The sequence below is a fragment of the Cavenderia fasciculata genome, assembly GCF_000203815.1.
Source record: "Cavenderia fasciculata unplaced genomic scaffold Scf_EU5ZYIE02H8LDV-5, whole genome shotgun sequence".
Lineage (NCBI taxonomy): Eukaryota > Evosea > Eumycetozoa > Acytosteliales > Cavenderiaceae > Cavenderia > Cavenderia fasciculata.
Genome location: NW_004457639.1, coordinates 954,041 through 974,536, shown reverse-complemented (window position 1 = coordinate 974,536; position 20,496 = coordinate 954,041). Strand labels below are relative to the sequence as shown.

General features: G+C 34.7%; 9 protein-coding genes across 9 annotated transcripts; 5 read left to right on the top strand and 4 right to left on the bottom strand.

Annotated features, from left to right (window-relative positions):
* Positions 1-5: 5 nt before the first annotated feature.
* On the bottom strand, positions 6-1,012 carry fahd2 (Fumarylacetoacetate hydrolase domain-containing protein; the record flags this gene model as incomplete). The annotated part of the gene is made up of 2 exons (XM_004354063.1): positions 6-755; positions 833-1,012. 2 exons carry the CDS (start codon positions 1,010-1,012, stop codon positions 6-8), a joined length of 930 nt encoding a protein of 309 aa, XP_004354115.1.
* Positions 1,013-3,193: 2,181 nt separating this feature from the next.
* On the bottom strand, positions 3,194-3,562 carry DFA_10206 (uncharacterized protein; the record flags this gene model as incomplete). The annotated part of the gene is made up of 2 exons (XM_004354062.1): positions 3,194-3,289; positions 3,518-3,562. 2 exons carry the CDS (start codon positions 3,560-3,562, stop codon positions 3,194-3,196), a joined length of 141 nt encoding a protein of 46 aa, XP_004354114.1.
* Positions 3,563-4,667: 1,105 nt separating this feature from the next.
* Positions 4,668-5,460, top strand: commd6 (COMM domain-containing protein 6; the record flags this gene model as incomplete). The annotated part of the gene is made up of 4 exons (XM_004354061.1): positions 4,668-4,705; positions 4,782-4,917; positions 5,167-5,337; positions 5,410-5,460. 4 exons carry the CDS (start codon positions 4,668-4,670, stop codon positions 5,458-5,460), a joined length of 396 nt encoding a protein of 131 aa, XP_004354113.1.
* A 517-nt stretch (positions 5,461-5,977) lies between these two features.
* On the top strand, positions 5,978-9,616 carry DFA_10204 (bromodomain-containing protein; the record flags this gene model as incomplete). The annotated part of the gene is made up of 2 exons (XM_004354060.1): positions 5,978-6,943; positions 7,031-9,616. 2 exons carry the CDS (start codon positions 5,978-5,980, stop codon positions 9,614-9,616), a joined length of 3,552 nt encoding a protein of 1,183 aa, XP_004354112.1.
* A 196-nt stretch (positions 9,617-9,812) lies between these two features.
* Positions 9,813-13,118, bottom strand: fumH (fumarate hydratase; the record flags this gene model as incomplete). The annotated part of the gene is made up of 6 exons (XM_004354059.1): positions 9,813-11,092; positions 11,199-11,343; positions 11,479-11,549; positions 11,770-12,573; positions 12,643-12,960; positions 13,067-13,118. The coding sequence occupies 6 exons, from the start codon at positions 13,116-13,118 to the stop codon at positions 9,813-9,815; spliced, it is 2,670 nt and encodes an 889-aa protein (XP_004354111.1).
* A 468-nt stretch (positions 13,119-13,586) lies between these two features.
* On the top strand, positions 13,587-15,103 carry cstf2 (RNA-binding region RNP-1 domain-containing protein; the record flags this gene model as incomplete). The annotated part of the gene is made up of 2 exons (XM_004354058.1): positions 13,587-13,632; positions 13,839-15,103. The coding sequence occupies 2 exons, from the start codon at positions 13,587-13,589 to the stop codon at positions 15,101-15,103; spliced, it is 1,311 nt and encodes a 436-aa protein (XP_004354110.1).
* Positions 15,104-15,673: 570 nt separating this feature from the next.
* Positions 15,674-15,919, top strand: timm9 (mitochondrial import inner membrane translocase subunit 9; the record flags this gene model as incomplete). Its single annotated transcript, XM_004354057.1, has 1 exon — positions 15,674-15,919. The coding sequence occupies one exon, from the start codon at positions 15,674-15,676 to the stop codon at positions 15,917-15,919; it is 246 nt and encodes an 81-aa protein (XP_004354109.1).
* Positions 15,920-16,769: 850 nt separating this feature from the next.
* rps4 (40S ribosomal protein S4) lies at positions 16,770-17,750 on the top strand (the record flags this gene model as incomplete). The annotated part of the gene is made up of 3 exons (XM_004354056.1): positions 16,770-16,775; positions 16,849-16,926; positions 17,034-17,750. 3 exons carry the CDS (start codon positions 16,770-16,772, stop codon positions 17,748-17,750), a joined length of 801 nt encoding a protein of 266 aa, XP_004354108.1.
* A 166-nt stretch (positions 17,751-17,916) lies between these two features.
* Positions 17,917-20,381, bottom strand: DFA_10199 (uncharacterized protein; the record flags this gene model as incomplete). Its single annotated transcript, XM_004354055.1, has 2 exons — positions 17,917-19,836; positions 20,289-20,381. The coding sequence occupies 2 exons, from the start codon at positions 20,379-20,381 to the stop codon at positions 17,917-17,919; spliced, it is 2,013 nt and encodes a 670-aa protein (XP_004354107.1).
* Between the last annotated feature and the right edge of the window lie 115 nt (positions 20,382-20,496).

Below are 20,496 nucleotides of genomic sequence, written 5' to 3'. Positions count from 1 at the left end.
TAATATTAAATATCCTTAACTTTATTAACCAATTGACCTATATTTTCAATTTCACATGTTACAATATCACCATTTTTAAGATAGACTGGAGGTGATTTACCGAGACCTACACCAGATGGCGTACCTGTAAAGATGATGTCACCGGGCTTGAGAGTCATGACTTTGGACAAGTGAGAGATGACCTCTTGTATGTTGAAAATAAACTCTTTGGTATTGCTGTTTTGGAGGACGTTGCCATTGACTGTACACTTTACATTGAGACTATTTGGATCGAAATCGTTGGCACAGGCACCACTATTGTTGGCAAGCATGAGAGGGTTGACCAAGATGGCAGGTCCAATTGGTGCAAACGTGTCAAATGTCTTACCGAGCATCCATTGTGTACCAGACCGCTTTAGTTGCCAATCACGAGCCGACACATCATTACCAACCGTGTATCCAGCCACAAACTCTAATGCTTCCTCTTTAGAAACATTACGTGCTTCCCTTCCCATTACGACCACCAATTCAACTTCATAGTCTAGTTCGTCCTTTAGTATACTTCTTGGTGCCAAGATATTATCGTTTGGTCCGACGATACAATTGGAATATTTTGAAAATACAATGGGTTCCGATGGGAATGGCATCTTTGTCTCGATTGCATGCTCCTTGTAATTCAATCCAATACAAATGATTTTCTCTGGATCATATATTGGTGCTTTTACTCTAACTTGTGATATTTCAATTGAATTGGTTGAAATATTTTGATTTAATGTCTAAAAAAAAGAAAAATAAATTAATATTAACAAAATGAACTTTAAAGTGTAGACTATTATAGTGTTGGTGTACATACATGAGAAGCAAGATTTAATAATTTCATTCCACCATTCAAGAATGATTTCATGTCACGTGGAATATTTGGTTCGAGTGCACATAGATCAACAACCTTTCGATCGTTTTCCACCAATGCACCTATACTCTTGGTGCCATTGGATAACTCCATATTGACGAGTTTAAGGAACCGACTTGGCATTCTTAAAATGTCTTGACAACTAATCATGATTAAATAAATAAATTTAGAATAATAAATAAATATTAATAAAATATATATATAAGGATTAAGTTAATTAATTTGAGAGAGAGAGAGAGAGTATAATAATATATTATATTATATTATTAATGATCAACTAGTAGAAACAAAACAAAATGCTATTTAAATATTTCTATGACAACCAGGTGGAGTTGAATGGTGTGAAAACAAGAAAAGAACAATTTCTGCATCTATATCTTGATTGGTATATATATATAACGTATGATGATGGATGATTTTGATTAAGATAATTATCTGTACAACAGATTTGTGATAACCTTTTTTTTTTTTTTTTTTTGTTTTAACAAAAAAGCAATAATAACAATAGTACTATCTATGTATCTATCTATCTATGTATCGATTGTGGATATTCTACAATGTTTGTTTTGTTTGTTGCTATTGTCGACATTGTTTATAATAATCCTCGATCTGTTTTCACTGACTGACTGCATGACAAACACTACCGTCACACCCTTGTTGTTCAAATAATAATTATAGTTACTACGATTTACTTTTTTTTTTTTTTAGAATATATTATATTAAATTATTATAATTGTATAATCTCTCTATTGTTGCTATTGGTACTACTATTACTACTACTAAAGAATATACTACTACTATAAATATTATTATTATTATATTTAGATATATGAATGAATGGATGTGTTGCTCATTGAATGATACATTCATATAAACGATCGTTTGTATGCAAGAATAATAATAATAATAATAATATCTATCATACAAACGACTGGTTGTTGGTCAAGAAAAGGAAATTCCTTTCCATCGTATAACATGTTATGTTGAATGTAACACGAAATATTCTACTACTACTACCATCGTCAATGTCAATTTCATTGTCTGTTTACTTTCTTGTTCATCTTCATCCATATATCTTATCGCATGTGTTGTCGGCGGTATCGCATGTGAGTGAATTGAGTGGGGGTGGGGTGGGAATGGTGAATGGGATGGAGTATAGAGGGATGGGGGTTGATATACTACATACTTTTGTATATTTGACTGCATTATTATTATTATTATTTGTTTGGTTGTACTCTGTTTGTTTGTTTGAAATAGATACTTGCATTTTACTTATCATCCTTTTGTTGTTACTGTACAATAACACAAACTTAATTAAATTTAAATTGATAGGTTCTTATTCAAACAAAACAAAAATCACAATCTAACTGATGTGTTCCCAAAACAACAAGGTGTCTTTCAATATCCCAAATTTGATCAAAGAACCATGGTAATTCATGCATCGTCTACCCTACAGCCTATCAACCTCGAGATTTTTACTTTCTGATAATACTAGTATTATTAATAATTATGAGACTTTGACAATTCTAGATCTTTCGGTTACAACTCAACTTCTTTCTCTCAATACATTTTGTTTAGTTTTTAGATTAGTTTGTGTAGAGAGGAGAGTGTAGATTATAGTTCACTTTTGGAAACTCATTTATAGATTGATTTACACATCTCTCTCCTCCTCCTCTTCCTCATACTTTACCAAAATGAACCAGGTCATCTGATATCAAACATAATTATAATAATAATAATAATAATAATCTAGATCGACAATATTATTACTTTAAATGTATAAATGATAATAATAATAATAATAATAATAATAATAATAATAATAATAATAATAATAATAATAATAATAATAATGTCAGTCTTCTATCAATTTAGCTAATTAGTAAATTACAAAAATGACTGCTGGTTGGTGCACATGACTTCTTCTTATTTTTCTTCTTTTAAACTAATTCATTTTTAGAGTAGATGAAGTAGAGGAGAGGAGAGGAGATAAACAGATGCACATCACATGATTTTATTTATAATTATTTGTTAAAAACCATATATGTTACACTCTCTCTCTCTGATGATGGAATTCTCTAGTTCATCACCCCCTATTGAATACCTATTCTGTCGTTTTATATATAATTAAAAACCACTCCCCATCATCTATATAAATGTGTGTGTATCCATTAGATTGTGAATATTTGATGACCAATACAATACTAATTCTATCACGACAGTAATAAAAGATAAAGACAAGTTGTATGTACATACTTGGTGAATATTCATTCATTCATTGTTGATTATCTTAATTCCCATATTTTAAACAAATTGAATATTGTCACCACCACCATCATCATCATCATCATCATTATCATTATCAGCATCATCATTAACAACAAATGCTATTCCACCAACCTATTTAAGAATAATCATTTCATTATTATTTTTTTTTCTTTACCTTTCCTTTCTTTCTTTTTTTCTTTCCTTTCCTTTCTATCTTTTTTTTCTTTCTTTCTTGTCTTTCTAATCTTTCTTTCTTTCTTTTTCTATTCTATTCTTAGTATTCTATTCTATCCTTTCTTTTCCTTTCTATTTTCCATCGACCTTCAATGTTCCTTTCCTTTCCTTCTCCTTCTATTTTACTTTCATTCTAAATCCTTTTTTCCTTTCTTCTATTTTTGCTTTCATCTTTTCTTTTCCTTTTTGTACTTTTTTCTTGCTGTCCCTCTCTCTCTCTCTCTCTTTTCTATCTTTCCTCTATCTTTCCTCTATCTTTCCTCTATCTTTTTTTCTTGGTTCCTCTTTTTTCTTTCTTGTCTCTCTTTCTTACTTTTTACACTCCTCTCTTTATCTTTTGATATTCTATTGGCGGCCAAACAATTCTACTTCTATGTCCTATCCTCTTTTAAAACACTAATATTTCCACTTTCCTTTCTTTTTTTTGTTCTTTAGCTGGAAACCTGGAATTCCATTTATCAATTCATCTCTCTTTTCAAATTGTGTTTGGCAATCAAGATTCAATTCAATTTAAATACTTTCAAAATTAATTCTATAAATCATGATGGAAATAATAAATTATTTTATTCTGCTTGGAGGTACTTGTGGATAGATAGATATCCACTTATTATTATTATTTGTATAATCTTAAGAATTTAAATTCTTTTTTTAAATCTATCTTTTATTATTATTTGAGAAAAATACCTTTTTTAATTTATGATGTTTTTAATAATGATGAATAATTTAAAATTATTTATCTCCAATTGAGAGTGGTTTGTGGATAACATGGATATGAATATAGATAGCTATAGAGATAAATTAATTTATGACAAATACTAAATCAAAGATTTATTTTAAAGGGTGGTGATTTGAATCAATTTGGTAATAGTAATGGTTTCAAAAATGGAAAGATTATTGTATTGTTTATTGTTTGTTTGTTTATTTTTAACCAATAGTTAAACTCCAATCGATTTTGGAAATGATTCATCATTTCATTTCATCTCATCTCACATACCAACCAATTCATTGTTGTTGGTTTGTGTTTGTGTTGTTTGATGTTTGTTGGTTTGTGATATTTGGTTGAATATTCAAACTTAACTTATTTTAAGTTATTATTAACTTATCATTAAGTTGAATATATATTTTCATCCCAATATAAATATTCATAGAATTAATCATAATAATAATAATAATGTTATTTATATACCTTTAATAATAATAATAATAATAATAATACCCTTTAATTTATTTATTTATTTATTTAATTTTGATTTATTCAAACAAACTTCACTGCAAAATGCAAAAACAAGAAAAATCAGAGGAGAATGCTGCACAGTATCAATTTCATGATCGATTAAATAAGGATAAAGGTAGCAGTAGTAATAACAACTCAAACAACAATAATCAAAAGTAAATCATCATCTTCATCATCTTCATCAACATTCACTACAAATAACAACGAAAAGTATTCATCATCATCTTCACAATCAAACTCTTCAAAACGACCGAATCGATTAAAGAGAACACAAACATCATTCAAAGTTAAAGTTAGTAACACAAGGTTATTCTATCATCTATTTATCGATCTATTTAAAAACTATGGATAAGGTGAGTTAAGAGTCATAATAGTCATAGCATAAGCAACAATAGCAAGTCACGCATGATCGATCAAACAAACCAACACAACAGCAACTGTCGATATTGGTTTTGGATGTTTCATTTGATCATAACTTGGGAATCAAAACAGTATATATATCTCTAACACAGATATTATCATCATCAACATCTATATTTAGGTTTTCAATATTGGACAACTTGTTGACTTTCAATGGAAATTGGGAGTATCTGTATCATCAAATCATTCTCAAGAACTCAATGTTCCATTTATATCTGTATTTATTAAAGTGTTAAACTCCAACAATGACATTTCATCCCATTCCTTTGAATTAACTGTCCCTGAATTTCAAGTATGTTTAATAACATTAAAACGATTATTATTATTATTCCATTTATTAATTTTTAATATTGTAACAATATAGGATTTTGCCCAACAATTTAAAGATATTGATTCATTAATGAATGCTCTTTAAATAATAATAATAATAATAACAAAACAACAATGTACAAACAATTAAAATTAATTTATATTTTTAAAAACTATATTTCTCTCTATCTTAATTTAATTTCGATCCTATGATAGAATACTTCCTAGGATAAATGAATAATAATTCTATTTATAAATGGTATTAATTATTAATATTAAATTAATTCCAACAAGCAATGAACTTCAAAAAAATGAGTAAACACTTGAAAAAAAGGAGGTAAATTAGAGAGTTTTGATCCAGAGTGCTGATTCAATCATTCTTTCATTCATTTCATCTTTTAATATCTATACTACAAATATATATATATGTATACAAATAAGAGAAAGAGTGTTATAATCAATATTAGATTGCATTAGTCACGTATCAATATCATTACCATCAATCACTCCCTTTCCTCCACTCTTTCATCAAGTGTAGTGGAGGACACATATATATATTTCAACAACACAAAGATAGATAGATAGATTGATAGATAGATAGAGCAATATACAGAATAACTAACATGGTACTACTGAACAGCAACAGTAGTGGCAGTAGTAGTAAAGACAAAACTACTACTACTGCTACTACTACAGACATGGTTCAAGACGACTCATCAACCTTTTCATCATCATACGAAGATATAATCATTGATGAAAAGGTTATTATATCATGTGCACAACAATACAATCACCGAGATGTTATTGGCAATGGTGGTGGTGGTGAAGATGACTATGACGATAAACAACCATTAGATGATATATACTATAGTTTGGAATACGATGCAGAGGATAATGCACAATTTCATCAACAAGAACTACGACTATTAGAAGAGGAACGCGTACAACAACTACTCAAACAAGAAGAGGAACGGAGGAAACAGATTGTGGAAGAGGTGCGAGTACGTCATCTCGCCATCCAACACCAGATCGACAGTCTCAAGATTGCACAGCAAAAGAAACAAGTGTTGGAAGACCAGTTGGATACGGTCAAACAACTGTACAACAAGAAACGAGAGGAACTAGAACACATTGCACGATTCAAAGAGTGGAAACGAGTACGGGCAGAAAAGAAAAAGGAAGAAGAGGAACGACTGGCCAACGAAGAGCGACTGCGCAAAGAAGAAGCCAAAAAGAAGAGAACGGCACGACAAAACCCATCTGGCAACAGAGTGATCCGGTCACTTTTAACAAACGTTAAACCAACCCAAAAGAAATGGATTGGATGTAAATATGAAGGACAAGAGGAACTGTGCGAATCTTTGGACGACGTCTTGACAAGTCTCAAAGACTACTCGGAACACTCTCATCCATTTTTAACCAAAGTAAAGGTATCCGACGCACCTACCTACTCAGAGATTATCAAAAAGCCAATGGACCTATCTCTCATGACCAAAAAACTAAAGAAACTAGACTACATGAGTAAAGCTGAATTTCAATTTGACCTTCTCTTAATCTTTACAAATTGTAGAATGTTTAATACTGATCCTGTAAGTAAATGAAATGGAATAGATAAATAGGAATATGAATAGGAATAGGAATACTAATGTGTATTTATATATTTATATTTTGTGTAGTCGAGTAAAGAATTTGTTGAACATGCAAATGAAATGGAAAAAAAATCGGTAGAGTTGATGAAGAATGTAAAGGATTTTGATTTTACCAAAGATCCTACTTGTGGTAATAGTAATAGTAGTAATAGTAAATCAACTTCACCTACAAACTCTACAACTCCAACTAACAATAGTAATAATAATAATAATCAAAATCAAAATGTAAATAGCAATAATGAAGAAAAAGTATCACCATCAAAAAATACTCCAACTCAACAACAACAACAAAATAAGAAAGGATCATCAAACAAAAATACACCACCAACTATGACACCACCATTTACTCCTGGTACTCCATCCTATCCAACTTCTCCAACCTCTCCATTTCACTCGTCAACGTCGGGTGCTCATTCGCCAGTACCATCGTCGTCGACGGGTGGTCAATTTTCTCCACGTGAGATTGCCGATCCCGATGATACGAGTACGACCGTGGCGACGGTGATCAATATGGACATGTTTGATGACGACTCTGAAGAGCCAATTGAGGAAATCAGCGAGACTGAAGACAGCATATTGGAACGTATCGAGCAGATTAGAAAACTCATCAGAGAGTTGGTCGACAGCAATGGATATGGATCAGAGGATTTTGAAGAGCAGATCAGACTCAAACAAGACAGTTTGTCACCAGACATTGAAATGGATCGCTCAGAAATAATCATTCCAACAACCGATATTCCAACATTGGAATTTGAAGAGATCAAATCACAAAAGATATCTACATGGTGTCGATTGACACAACAAGCCAGAGTCAACAAATTAAAATACTCTACCGAACAATCAAAATTACCTTTTGAAAATCAAGATGCATTTATTCGAACACCTCAAATGATGCAATCATTTTATCAATCCCTATCATCCCCTTCACCATTATTATCATCATTAAATAATCAACAACAAATAATAGAAAGACAGAATAATAATAATAATATTAATAATAATATATCAGTAATGACACAATTACAAAAATATGATCAAGAATTTATCAATTTAAATATTGGATTCTTTCCAGAGTATAGTTATATGTCAAATTCAATTCCAAGGGTGTATCCAAGTCAACCGAGGTCATGGAATATATCATCTTTATCAAAACATCAACAAGCAGAGCCACAACAGATGGTTTCATCCTTGACAAATACATCGTCTTCACAGGCTCGATCAAATGGTTTATTGTTCAACTCGATCGTCTCAATACTCCAATCAAAAGGATTCACAGGATCAAAAGAAGAAGCTGTCAATGTGTTTGTAGATGTGGCCGTTGGATTCATATCGACCATTGGAAAGACAATGAACGCCAATTGTAGTAACTATCCATCGGTCGTTGGCAAGACTCGTAGAGGAACCTATTCACAGCTATGGTCGATTTTTAGTGAATTGGGTATTTGCAGTAATGTATATGCTCTCAAAGAATTTACTCGTCTACCTGGTAGCTCTAGGTCTTCTGGTAGTGGTAATGTCTCTAAAGATTTTGATCATGATGAAGAAATGGATACTTTAAATAATGATTCAAAACAACAATCTTTATTTTATTCTACTGATGATATAAATATGACAAATACTACAACATCAACAAATCAATTGGCGGCAACTACTAGTACGACTACCACTACTCCAACGACGACAACTCCAAAGGAAAAGGATTTATTTTATGATTATCATTACTTTGTACCAAAACAATCGAAAATACAACAACAACAGCAACAACAACAACAACAGGATGCGAATTCATCGTCTGGATTGAAACCAGTGTCAAGTTTACAACATCAACAAGCTCAACAAATGCAACAATTACAGTTGCAACAACAACAACTACTACAACAACAACAACAACAACAACAACCACAGATTAAACCACCCGTCAACATACAATTCCATCAAAACCAACAAAAAATATTTGAACAACAACATCAGTTGCAACAACAACAACAGCAACAGCAACAACTACAACAACTTCAACAACTTCAACAACTACAACAACTACAAAAACAAACGACAGTACCACCACCACCAACCACTGCTACAACAACAACAACTCAACCTGTTGCAGAAAAACCAACAGCACCAACTAAAAAAGAAAAGGAAAAGGAAAAGGAAAAGGAACCATCAACAAAATCGATAAAAGAGACAACAGTTAGAGAAAGTAAAAAGAAGAAATCATCAGATACACAACACCAAAAACCAAGTAAACCAAAGAAAAAAGCCAAACCTTCTCCTGCCAAAGATCCATCACTTCCTAATATTGCCAATTTAGCAAGTGAGGTGAATCAGGCTCAAGCTGCCGCTGCCGCTGCTGCCACCACCGTACCAACGCCAACGCCAACACCAACTCCAACACCAACAACAACAACCAAGGAACCATCACCAACAACTGACCAACAAGCTACAACACCAGCAACACCAGCAGCAACTTTAGCATCTTTGGAATCACCGCTAAGTCCATCTGGATCAATACCACCGCAACCATCAGAGGTAAAAGAAAAGAAAAAAAGAGGACGTCCACACAAGAAACCACCTCCTCAACAAGCTCCTTCTACCCCTCAACCTCCTAATTAAACAATTATTATTATGTCAAAAATAAATTATTATTACGACTACGAGTTTTGACTATTATTATAATTATTGATCTATAATTGCTAATTCTGATGTCGGGAGATGGTCAACGAAATCTTTGGATATCCACTCTCCATGTAATAATTAATTTATCAAATATTCTTTTTATTGATATGACCATTATTTTATTTCATACATTTTATTTTGGATGAATCATTTCTTCTGGTCTAACCCATTGATCAAATTCTTGAGAGGTGACATAACCAAGAGTGAGACAAGCTTCCTTGAGGGTGGTCTTTTCAGCATGAGCCTTTTTAGCAGCCTTGGCAGCCTTGTCGTAACCAATGTATGGGTTGAGAGCAGTGACGAGCATAAGAGACTCGTTCATGAGTTGAGAGATACGCTTCTCATCGGCCTTGATACCGACGACACAGTTTTTGGTAAAAGAGACACAACCGTCACCGAGGATACGTACCGATTGGAGGACGTTCTTGATAATGACTGGCTTGAAGACGTTCAACTCAAAGTGACCGTTGCTACCACCGATCGAGACGGCGACATTGTTACCCATGACTTGAGCACAGACCATGGTGAGTGCCTCGCATTGGGTTGGGTTGACCTTGCCTGGCATGATGGACGATCCTGGCTCGTTCTCTGGCAACAACAACTCACCGAGACCGCAACGTGGACCAGAACCAAGGAGACGAATGTCGTTGGCAATCTTCATGAGTGAGACGGCGACAGTGTTGAGTGCACCGCTGACTTCAACGAGTGCATCGTGGGCAGCGAGTGCCTCAAACTTGTTTGGAGCGGTCTTGAAAGCAATACCGGTTTGCTTGGCAACCTCGGCGGCGATAGCAGTGTCAAAACCAACTGGTGTGTTGAGACCGGTTCCGACGGCAGTACCACCCTGTGCGAGTTGGTAGAGACGTGGAAGAGTGGCTTCAACACGTAAAATACCGTATTCAATTTGGGTGACGTAACCGCTAAACTCTTGACCGAGGGTCAAAGGGGTAGCATCTTGCAAATGGGTACGCCCAATCTTGATAATGTGTTCAAACTCGGCTTGCTTCTTTTGCATCTCGTTGAGCAACATACGCATGCCTGGGATGAGACGTTCCTTGATTTCAACGGCGGCAGCAATATGCATGGCAGTTGGGAAGGTGTCGTTGGATGATTGCGACTTGTTGACGTGGTCGTTTGGATGAACTACCTTTTTGGTAAAGTCACGCTTCTTGGTCATTAACTCGATGGCACGGTTGGAAATGACTTCGTTGACGTTCATGTTGGTTTGAGTACCCGAACCAGTTTGGAAAACAACCAATGGGAATTGGTCATCCAACTTGCCAGAGATAACTTCATCGGCAGCCTTGACAATATTGTCTGCAATCTCAGCATCCAATCCAAACTTTTTGTTTACAATAGCAGCTGACTTTTTCAATACACCAAATGCTCTAATCACTGGATTTGGCATTCTCTCTAAAATATACGTACATATATAATATATAATATATGTTAGATATATATATATGTTTACTTGAGTACTATTGTATATATCTCTCTATTGTTGCTTTTTCTTACTTACCTGATGGACCTCCAATATCAAAGTTCTCTAATGATCTTTGAGTTTGAGCACCCCAGTACTTGGAGTCATCGACCTTGACTTCACCAAAGGTATCGTATTCAGATCTGTAAGTAGTCATTGATCTATAGTATAATGATGAGTTTTTCTATACAGTTATTTGTATATAAATATAGAAACAACAAACATATTAGTAAAGCGAATGAAATTGAACATCAACACACTGTACTGCTGTGTATGATCGCGTGTTTGTTTGTTTGTTTGTTTGTTCATATTATCATACCAATCCCAAGTTTGTGAATGATCTAGAAACTTTGAACAAGGATGATTGCATTATTATGATTGCTTGATGATCTATATAGAGAGATAGTATCTCTGTTTATTGTCAATAATCTAATCTAATAATCAATTATACTGAAAATCGTTGTCATGAAGTGATCTGCTTGCAGAAAACAAAGAAACAATTTTTTGAAATTTTGTGGATGATGCACACAATCACCTCAAAAGGCAATTCATTATTTATATTTATTTATTTGTCTTTTAATTTTAATTTAGTAGACTCTTGTATAGAAACCATCTTCAACCTTTGAATCATCCATTGAATGTTTATATTGCCTGTATAAATCATTCTTTAATATTGATTGAGTTTGTATTCGGGATGTGTAATCTGGAAATATTGGGTACAACATTTTTAAAAAGCCAGCGATGGCTAGCCATATATTTCCAGCTAGACAGATTGTGACAAACAAAAGGACTGAAGCAACTACCTGGAGACTAGACCCTATTGCTTCGAATGCGAAATCCATGTCTCCTGGGTCCATTTTCTCTTTTCTGTATTCAACTGCAAGAGTTGACCACATATCCACCACATATTCCACAATACAATAATATAAATAAAAGTTGACCATTTCCGAGATTGATTTTTCCCAACAAACATATAATGAAAAGATCAACCAAAATGTAAACACAATCACCATCTTTTTGGGATTTTCATGTTCTCGTACTTTGTAGTAGGTTGAAGTCAGCGATGAAGGGATCCATGGACGGCGAGTAACAAGAGCTAGTGCTTGCGCTTCCTCTTCTGAGGTATATTTTTTGGAGGATTTATATTTGATGGAAAGCTTACCAAAATCTCGGAACAATAAACTGGATGCTCTGCGAACAACTTTGAATTCAGCATTCTGTGTTTCATGTCTGAGCATCTTGAGGAATAGTGAAGGAACACCAGCCGCGTAGTAATATTCAACCAAATCAGAACTAAAGTTAAATATGAGGTTACGTGCAAGTCCATTGACTACTGTTATCTCTTCAGGAAATGATCCTACTTTTGCCAACCCCATTAATCGGTACAAAATAAAATAATAGTTATTTTTATCATCTACAAATTAATTTAATTAATTAATAAATTAGAAACCATTATCATAAATATATCTATTTATATACATACTACTTATAAATGGTAAGAGACTAAAGATGATCGATATAGATTTTGCTTCAGGTGTAGATGCTGTTGGCATTGTAGACTGAAGAACCCCGGTATCCCATTGGTTGGAAAACCCCCCTGCCGTATCTCGAAGGATTCTATTGCGTCTTTCCAAGTTTGTGTTTGCAAATGAACAAAAATATTTCAAATGGTCGGCTCTTGCAAAGCCCATTCTCGATCGGTGGCAACTTTGTACGCGTTCAAACACCCGATCGACTGTTGCATCTTCAAGATAATACTCTGATCGTTCGGTTTCATTATTATTTCTTAAAGAAATGAACCCTAAATAAATAAATAAATAAATATTGATAACAACCAACATGTTAATCTTTGATGGATCTATCTCTTTACATTATACTCGATAGCTTTTTAAACTACTATATCCTACAATACTCACGGATTAAAGTTGAGGCTATAAGTCCCATTAAAAAAATTTCCATTGTATAATATTTATAAATATATATATATCTCTATATCTGTGCTATATGTATTGTATTAATAGATAAACCATGAATGATCTGATCAATAAATAGAAAGTGATCGATTAATTGATAATCATCGGACAGTTGTTATTGTTATCTGTTTGTTGGTGCATTCACATTGAACAGCGAAAGTAAAGCAAAGTACGCTCTTTCTCTAATATGTATAACAAAAAAAAAAATAAAAAAAGTTCCTGTTCAAAGTTCGAAATGGCACTTCATTTTAACTTTGACAAAACATTCATTACTTTTTAACATTGAACAAAATCTATTAGTTGTTGATTTATTCATCGTGTGTATATATCTATCTATCTCTCTTTCATTGTTTGAAACAAATAAATACATTAGGTTGTTCATTTTTCTTCTTCTTCTCTTTTAATATCTCAACTCTACAACTACTACTATACTATCTTCGCAACGATGATGATGATGAATAATAATAATGCGAAACCTAATCCATCAAGAAGTGTTTTTGGTATGATGTCTTCTCTTGCTCTTGCTCTTGCTCTTTGTATACATCTGTGTAAACCATGTAGTACTGCACTGGTTGGCAGACTAGCTACATACATAGAATGTTGAAGAATATACATATAGCAAAGCAAAATAACAATAAGATAATTAATTCTTTTCTTTTCTTTTTCTTTTCTTTTCTTTTATACTTTGACCGACTCTATATATAAGTTGGTAATATACCATACGCAGCATCAGAGAGTGATTTAGTTAATTTGTTTTCAGAGGTTGGTAGAGTGGTATCGTTTAGATTGGTCGAAGACAGAGACAAGAAGAAACCAAGAGGCTATGGGTTCTGCGAATACATGGATCAAGAGACTGCACTCAATGCAATCAGACTACTAAATAATCGAGAATTCAACAAACGTCAACTTAGAGTATCATATGCGGACAATGACAAGGCAAACGAATTGGCTTCTGCAATGGGTATCGGATTGGTGTCTCCTGGTATGGAAGGTAGTGGTGGTGGTGGTGGTGGAATAGATCCTCGAACAGGTGGAGGTGGTGTCATCCCAATGCAACCTGGTGGTGGTATGGGTAATTTCGATCAACCTCCTCAACAACAACCTCAACAACAAAAAGATGGATTCCAACAACTACTAGAAAATAGCAACTCTCCACAATTGTTTGAAGCAATGTCTAAAATGAAACAACTTGTTCAACAAAGTCCAGATAATGCACGACAGGTTCTACTGAGTAATCCTCAGTTGGCGTTGGCTCTTTTACACGCCCAAGTCGTATTGGGAATGGTCAATCAACAGACCGCACAAAACTTGATAAACATGAATCCAAAGAACCAAGGTCCTCAAGGTCCTCAAGGTCAAGGTCCTCAGGGACAAGGACCAATGTTTAATCAACAACAACAACAACAACAGATGGGTGGTGGACCAAATCGCGGCGGACCTCCACAAATGGGTGGACCAAACATTCCAAATCAAATGGGTGGTGGTCCAAATCAAATGGGACCAAATCAAATGGGCGGTGGTCCACAGATGGGAATGGCGGGTGTTGGAGGACCAAATCAAATGGGAGGCGGTCCGAATCAGATGGGCGGTCCAATGGGCAACAGAGGGGGACCCCCAAACATTCCAAATCAAATGGGTGGTGGTCCGAATCAAATGGGCGGACCAAATCAAATGGGTGGTGGTCCTATGGGCAACAATGGTCCAATGGGCAACAACGGACCAATGGGAAACAACGGACCAATGGGCAACAATGGTCCAATAATGGGCAACCAAATGAACCCAATGCAAGGAATGCAAGGAGGCAACCCGATGAATCCAATGCAAGGTATGCAAGGAGGCAATCCAATGAACCCTATGCAAGGTATGCAAGGTAACCCAATGAATCAAATGGGCAACCAAATGAATCCAATGCAAGGAATGCCAGGCAACCAAATGAACCAAATGCAAAAATCACAACACAACAACAAATGATTCCACCTCCACCAAACATCACACAACAAGCTCTCATGCAGTGGAACCAACTAAACAACCAACAACGAAGTTATATACATCGTGTCCTATCCATGACACACCAACAATTTCAAGCTGAAGTTGTACCAGCCCAAAGAGAAAGAGTTTTAAATTTAATTGCCCCATTCAGATCAATGCAATCCTAACTCAATTAAAATAATTAATAATAATAATAATAATAACAACTAAACAAAACTAAACTATAATATAAACCAAATAATAATTAATAATAATAATAAAATAAAGTTTATTTATTTATTCTCCCCTCTGTAAACCAAGTATTAGTATTTTGACACCTAATTCAGGTGAAATTTTATTTTTCTCACTGCGCAGTTTGACGAATGAGTAATGATGTGATCGTCGACTTGAATATATATTGTTTCATCGATCGTTTATATTAGATAGATATATAAAGGTAAAGAAAGCAAACAAGAAGAGAAAGAAGAGAAAGATAGATAGATAGATATAGAGATATAGAGTTGATTATTAATCAAAAGATATAATACTACTACTACTAGAATATATATAGAAATGGCAAAGAGTGATGAAGAAAAGTTAATGTTGGTCATGAACAAGATGCAAATGAAGGAGGCTTTCAAGAACGTCTTTATGGTGACCAACCAATGTTTTGAAGCATGTGCAACCAACTTTAGATTAAGAAAGCTCGACAATGACGAAGAACTCTGCATCTACAAATGTATCGACAAGAATGAAAAGTTTACCATGGTACTCGCCAACCACTTTGCCAAAGTCTCTCAAACTGAGGGATTCATGTAATCAACCAACCAACCAGACACACTCACACACACACCAGTAATAAATTAGATATAGGAAATATAAACAAACAAACAAACAAACAAATCGATCAACACAAAACATATTATTCAGAAAAAGAGAAAGAAACAGATCATCATCATCATCATTATTCCGATGCGATGCTGATCAGCATGGAATCATTTTCATAAACGACACAAATAGAATATAGTATAGTTGTGTTTAACAAAACAGACAGCGACGATGATAATATTCAAATGGACAGTCACTACTACAACAAGAAACGACACCAACACGAACAACCAAACTCATCCATCAAAGCAACTCCGATTCATAACCATTCATTAATATATTCCGAAATATATAGCTAAATGGTACAACTATTGAATTGTAATATACAACAACAACATTATCCATGTGGTGAAGTATAATTATTATATTATTAATGCTTGTTTGTGCATTTAATTGACAATGACACAGAAGATGTTCATAGCAGATCGATGTGTAGTGTTCCATTGACCAACAAGCCATACAGGCATATAGTGTTGTTATTTCATATCTGTGATATTCTTTATCTTTATTCGAATCTATTTTAATACTTGAGAGAGGTATGAGAATGTTTTGTTTGGGTTTGTGTGGGAGATCAAAGGACTCCAGTTGATTCGACAGACGGGCAAAATTTTTTGACAATAAAATTGAATTTTTATTTTTTTGCTTTGTTGTTTGATTTTTTTGACGACGATAGTGGCTGAGCGGTGAAAAGAGAACGCACAAGACTGAGATCGTTCCTTTCTTCCTTCTACACTATATTGACAAGATGGTGGGTTATGCATAAAACTAAACTTTAGTCTAAATGAATGTATCTTACAAGTATCTAACACTTCAACTCTACTATACTACACACATACTACTATCATGTACAAATATTATAGGCTCGTGGACCAAAAAAGCATTTGAAGAGATTAGCTGCCCCAGCTCACTGGATGTTGGACAAGTTGGCCGGCAAATACGTATGTCATCAACAATCAACTAATCTAATCATCTGAGAGATCTAACAACAAACAATCAACATTATTCATACATATACATTATTACTACTTTACTTTTAATATTTTAGGCCCCAAGACCAAGACCAGGTCCACACAAACTCCGTGAGTGTCTCCCACTCATCATCCTCATCAGAAACAGATTGAAGTACGCTTTGACCGCCCAAGAATGTACTATGGTTTTGATGCAACGTTTAGTCAAGATCAACGGTGTCGTTAGAACCGATCCAAAGTTCCCAGTTGGTTTCATGGACGTCATCACCATTGACAAGACCAAGGAGAACTTCCGTCTCCTCTACGATACCAAGGGTCACTTCCAACTCCAACGTATCCAACCATCCGAGGCCAAGTTCATCCTCACCCGTGTCACCAAGGTCGAAACCGGCATCCACGGTATCCCATACTTACACACTGAAGATGGTCACACTCACCGTTACCCAGACCCAGAAATCCACCGTCACGACACTGTCAAGGTTGACCTCGAAACTGGCAAGATTGCTGCTCACATCCCACTCGCCACCCACAACCTTTGCATGATCATCGGTGGTCACAACACCGGTCGTGTTGGTATCATCAACAACATTGAAAAGCACCCAGGTTCCTTCGATGTTGCTTACATTACCGACTCTGTTGGTCACTCGTTTGCCACCCGTCTCTCCAACGTCTTCATCATCGGTCAAGGTCAAACCACCTTTGTCTCATTGCCAGCTGGTAAGGGTGTCCGTCGTTCTGCCGTCGACGAACGTAATGACGCTCTCCGTAAGAGAGGTGAAAAGATTGATGCTTAAACAAAAGTACTCGATAAAATCTCTTTAAAAATAAATCCTTTTTAAAACCCAAAATATAATATATATAATCAATAATAGGTATTGATTTAATCTTTTTCTGTTTTTATATTTGAGTTAAGTTTAAAATTACAATGTTTGTGTTTATTATTTATTTCTATTTGTTCGATTAATTTAATTTACCTTCTTTCCAAGATTGAATATTTCTTTGTCTAACTCTAGTTGCTAAATCCAAGTTTCTAAAGAGAAAGAGCAGTTGTGGATTATTCCAATCATATAATCTCCATCTATACTGTGCTTCATCAATGTTTACCAAGAATGTGTTGGATGGCATTGGTTTCTGTTCAGTGATGATATCAAAATTGGTTGATAGTTGTATTCCTCCAAGATGTACATCTTTAGTCTTGGTTGCCTTTGCATAATTCCATATCATTGGATCATATGAATAAGCTCCAATACCATGAATACCAATAGATACAATTGCAAGTATACTGAGGATACCAATTAAAACTTTAGACCAAGATGATGAGGATAATGATATCACGAGCGGATAAATAAAGACGGCCAATAATATGAATAAAACAGGCATGGTATCGGTAAGAGGTCTTGATCCAAAACACCAACCACCCCAATAATCGAAAAACTTGGATGCTGCAATCACCAAGACAATGGTTGATACGATGAATGGCAAGAGAATGGCGTATCGTTTGGGTGAGACAATGACTCTGACCAAACCAAACAATGAAGCCAATAGGATGGGTGAATGGACAAATAGTCCTCTTGAAGGACTAAACAAGAGTGTGGAGAGACCAACCAAGAATGGTGATGTCCATACACCATCTGATTGTTTGGCCACCGATAATGACTCGGCTGCAATGTTTTGTGCAGTCGTAAATGGTGATCCAAAATAATACTGGTTGTGAAAGAGGAATAATCCTCCAAACAATCCACCAACCAATCCAAATGCAATGATCGATTTAAATAATTTACTTGTATTTGGTTTTTGTGATGATGAGATAATAGTTGAGACTAGTTTCAATGACAGGAATACAGCTACACTCATTGGATAGAGTACACTGGTAGGTCTACAAAATGTAGCAATTGACAAGCACAAACTACACAATGCAGATGCTTTCCAACACCCATAGTTGTGTGTATGTAGTGTCAATAGATAGTACAATCCTACACATAAAAAGAATGTGTTGGGTGAGTGCTGCCACAATGCCTGGCTATTAATACTCCACATTGAACTACCCAATGCATAAACAATCGTCAGTACTATATTTGTCATTGTAGTTGTGGTGGTGGTTGCATTGTCATTATTCTCTCCAAATAAAGATGAAACCCTTTTAAAACAAAGGTACATGATGGCAGCAGATGCAGCAGTAAAGAATGATGCAGTAAACTTTGATATCTCTGCTAGATGTGATCGGTCATAGGCACATACATCAACTGTCGTCGTTGTAACAAAAGGATGTACAAAGGTGGTATAGAGGTAAAAGATTGGTGCTGATACGATGGCAGTTCCAATACCAAAGGTGTTGGCATAGTATTGGTCGAATAGAGTTGGCTGGACAAAGTAGGTGGCCGATGAAAAGGTGACACGTTTCATTTCATAGAGTTGCCATGCCGTCTTGACCGTTGTCTGTCCGTTGTCCAGTTTGACGCTGGTCGATATGTTCCAGTGCGACAGTGATAGTCCTTGCATTGGAGGTTGCGATCTATCTGCTACAAAGTCCCACAAAAACAGACAAGGGTTCTCGCGAGGATTGAATAGGAACGGTGACGACGACGACGAGAATGGTGTCGATGACAGTCTGAGCGCCAACAACATATTGGCATTCGAGTCACCACCAATCGTAAATCCACCATTTGATAGATAGACGGTCAATACAATACAAAATAAACTAAATGATATCAATGTATCATTCTTTAATATTAAAGAACTAATACCAATACCACCATTATTATTCTTTGTATTATTATTATTTGTCTTTGATGGTGAAGACAATGATGATGAAGGTTGTGGTTGTTGTGGTGGTGATGATGATACCGAATCTTTCTTCCTATTTCTAGTACTCATTACTAACTAAATAATAATAATAATGATGATGATAATTATCTCTGTTACTAAGTGTGTCTTTTACAGAAAAATGAATGAAATTAATTTAATATCTTTTTTATAGCTGATGGTTGGTCTCCCAATAAAGGTGAACATCATAATTTAAATTTTTATATTTATAATAAAATAAAGAAAGAAGAAAGAGAGAGGTAAGATTGAACATTAAAATAAATGAAGGAATGAATAGCCAACTAACTTCATTTTCAACCGAGTTTGCTTTTATTATTCACTCACACTCACTCACACACTTTTATTTGTTCTAGAGATACTATTTGTATGACAGAGAGATATGGATATAGATATAAATATTTTAATAGGCTTAGAGAAACCCTAAAAGGAGGTGCCGTCACGTGTCAAATTAAAAGATTGTACAATGATTGGATAGTGATAGTTTACTATTATTGGTGTTGTCACCTCACATGAACTAATTGTACAATAATTAAATCGAATAAGTTGTATGAAGAGAAAGAGGATGGACTGCTATATTCATGCTTTAGGAATTCTAAAGACATGAATACTAGTATATTCAAGACTCAAGTGGAACTTTAAAATAACAACAACTTGTCCAAGAATGGTTCATTTTTACCTCTCTGCTACTACGTTTTTGCCTACGATTTTGAAGCATAT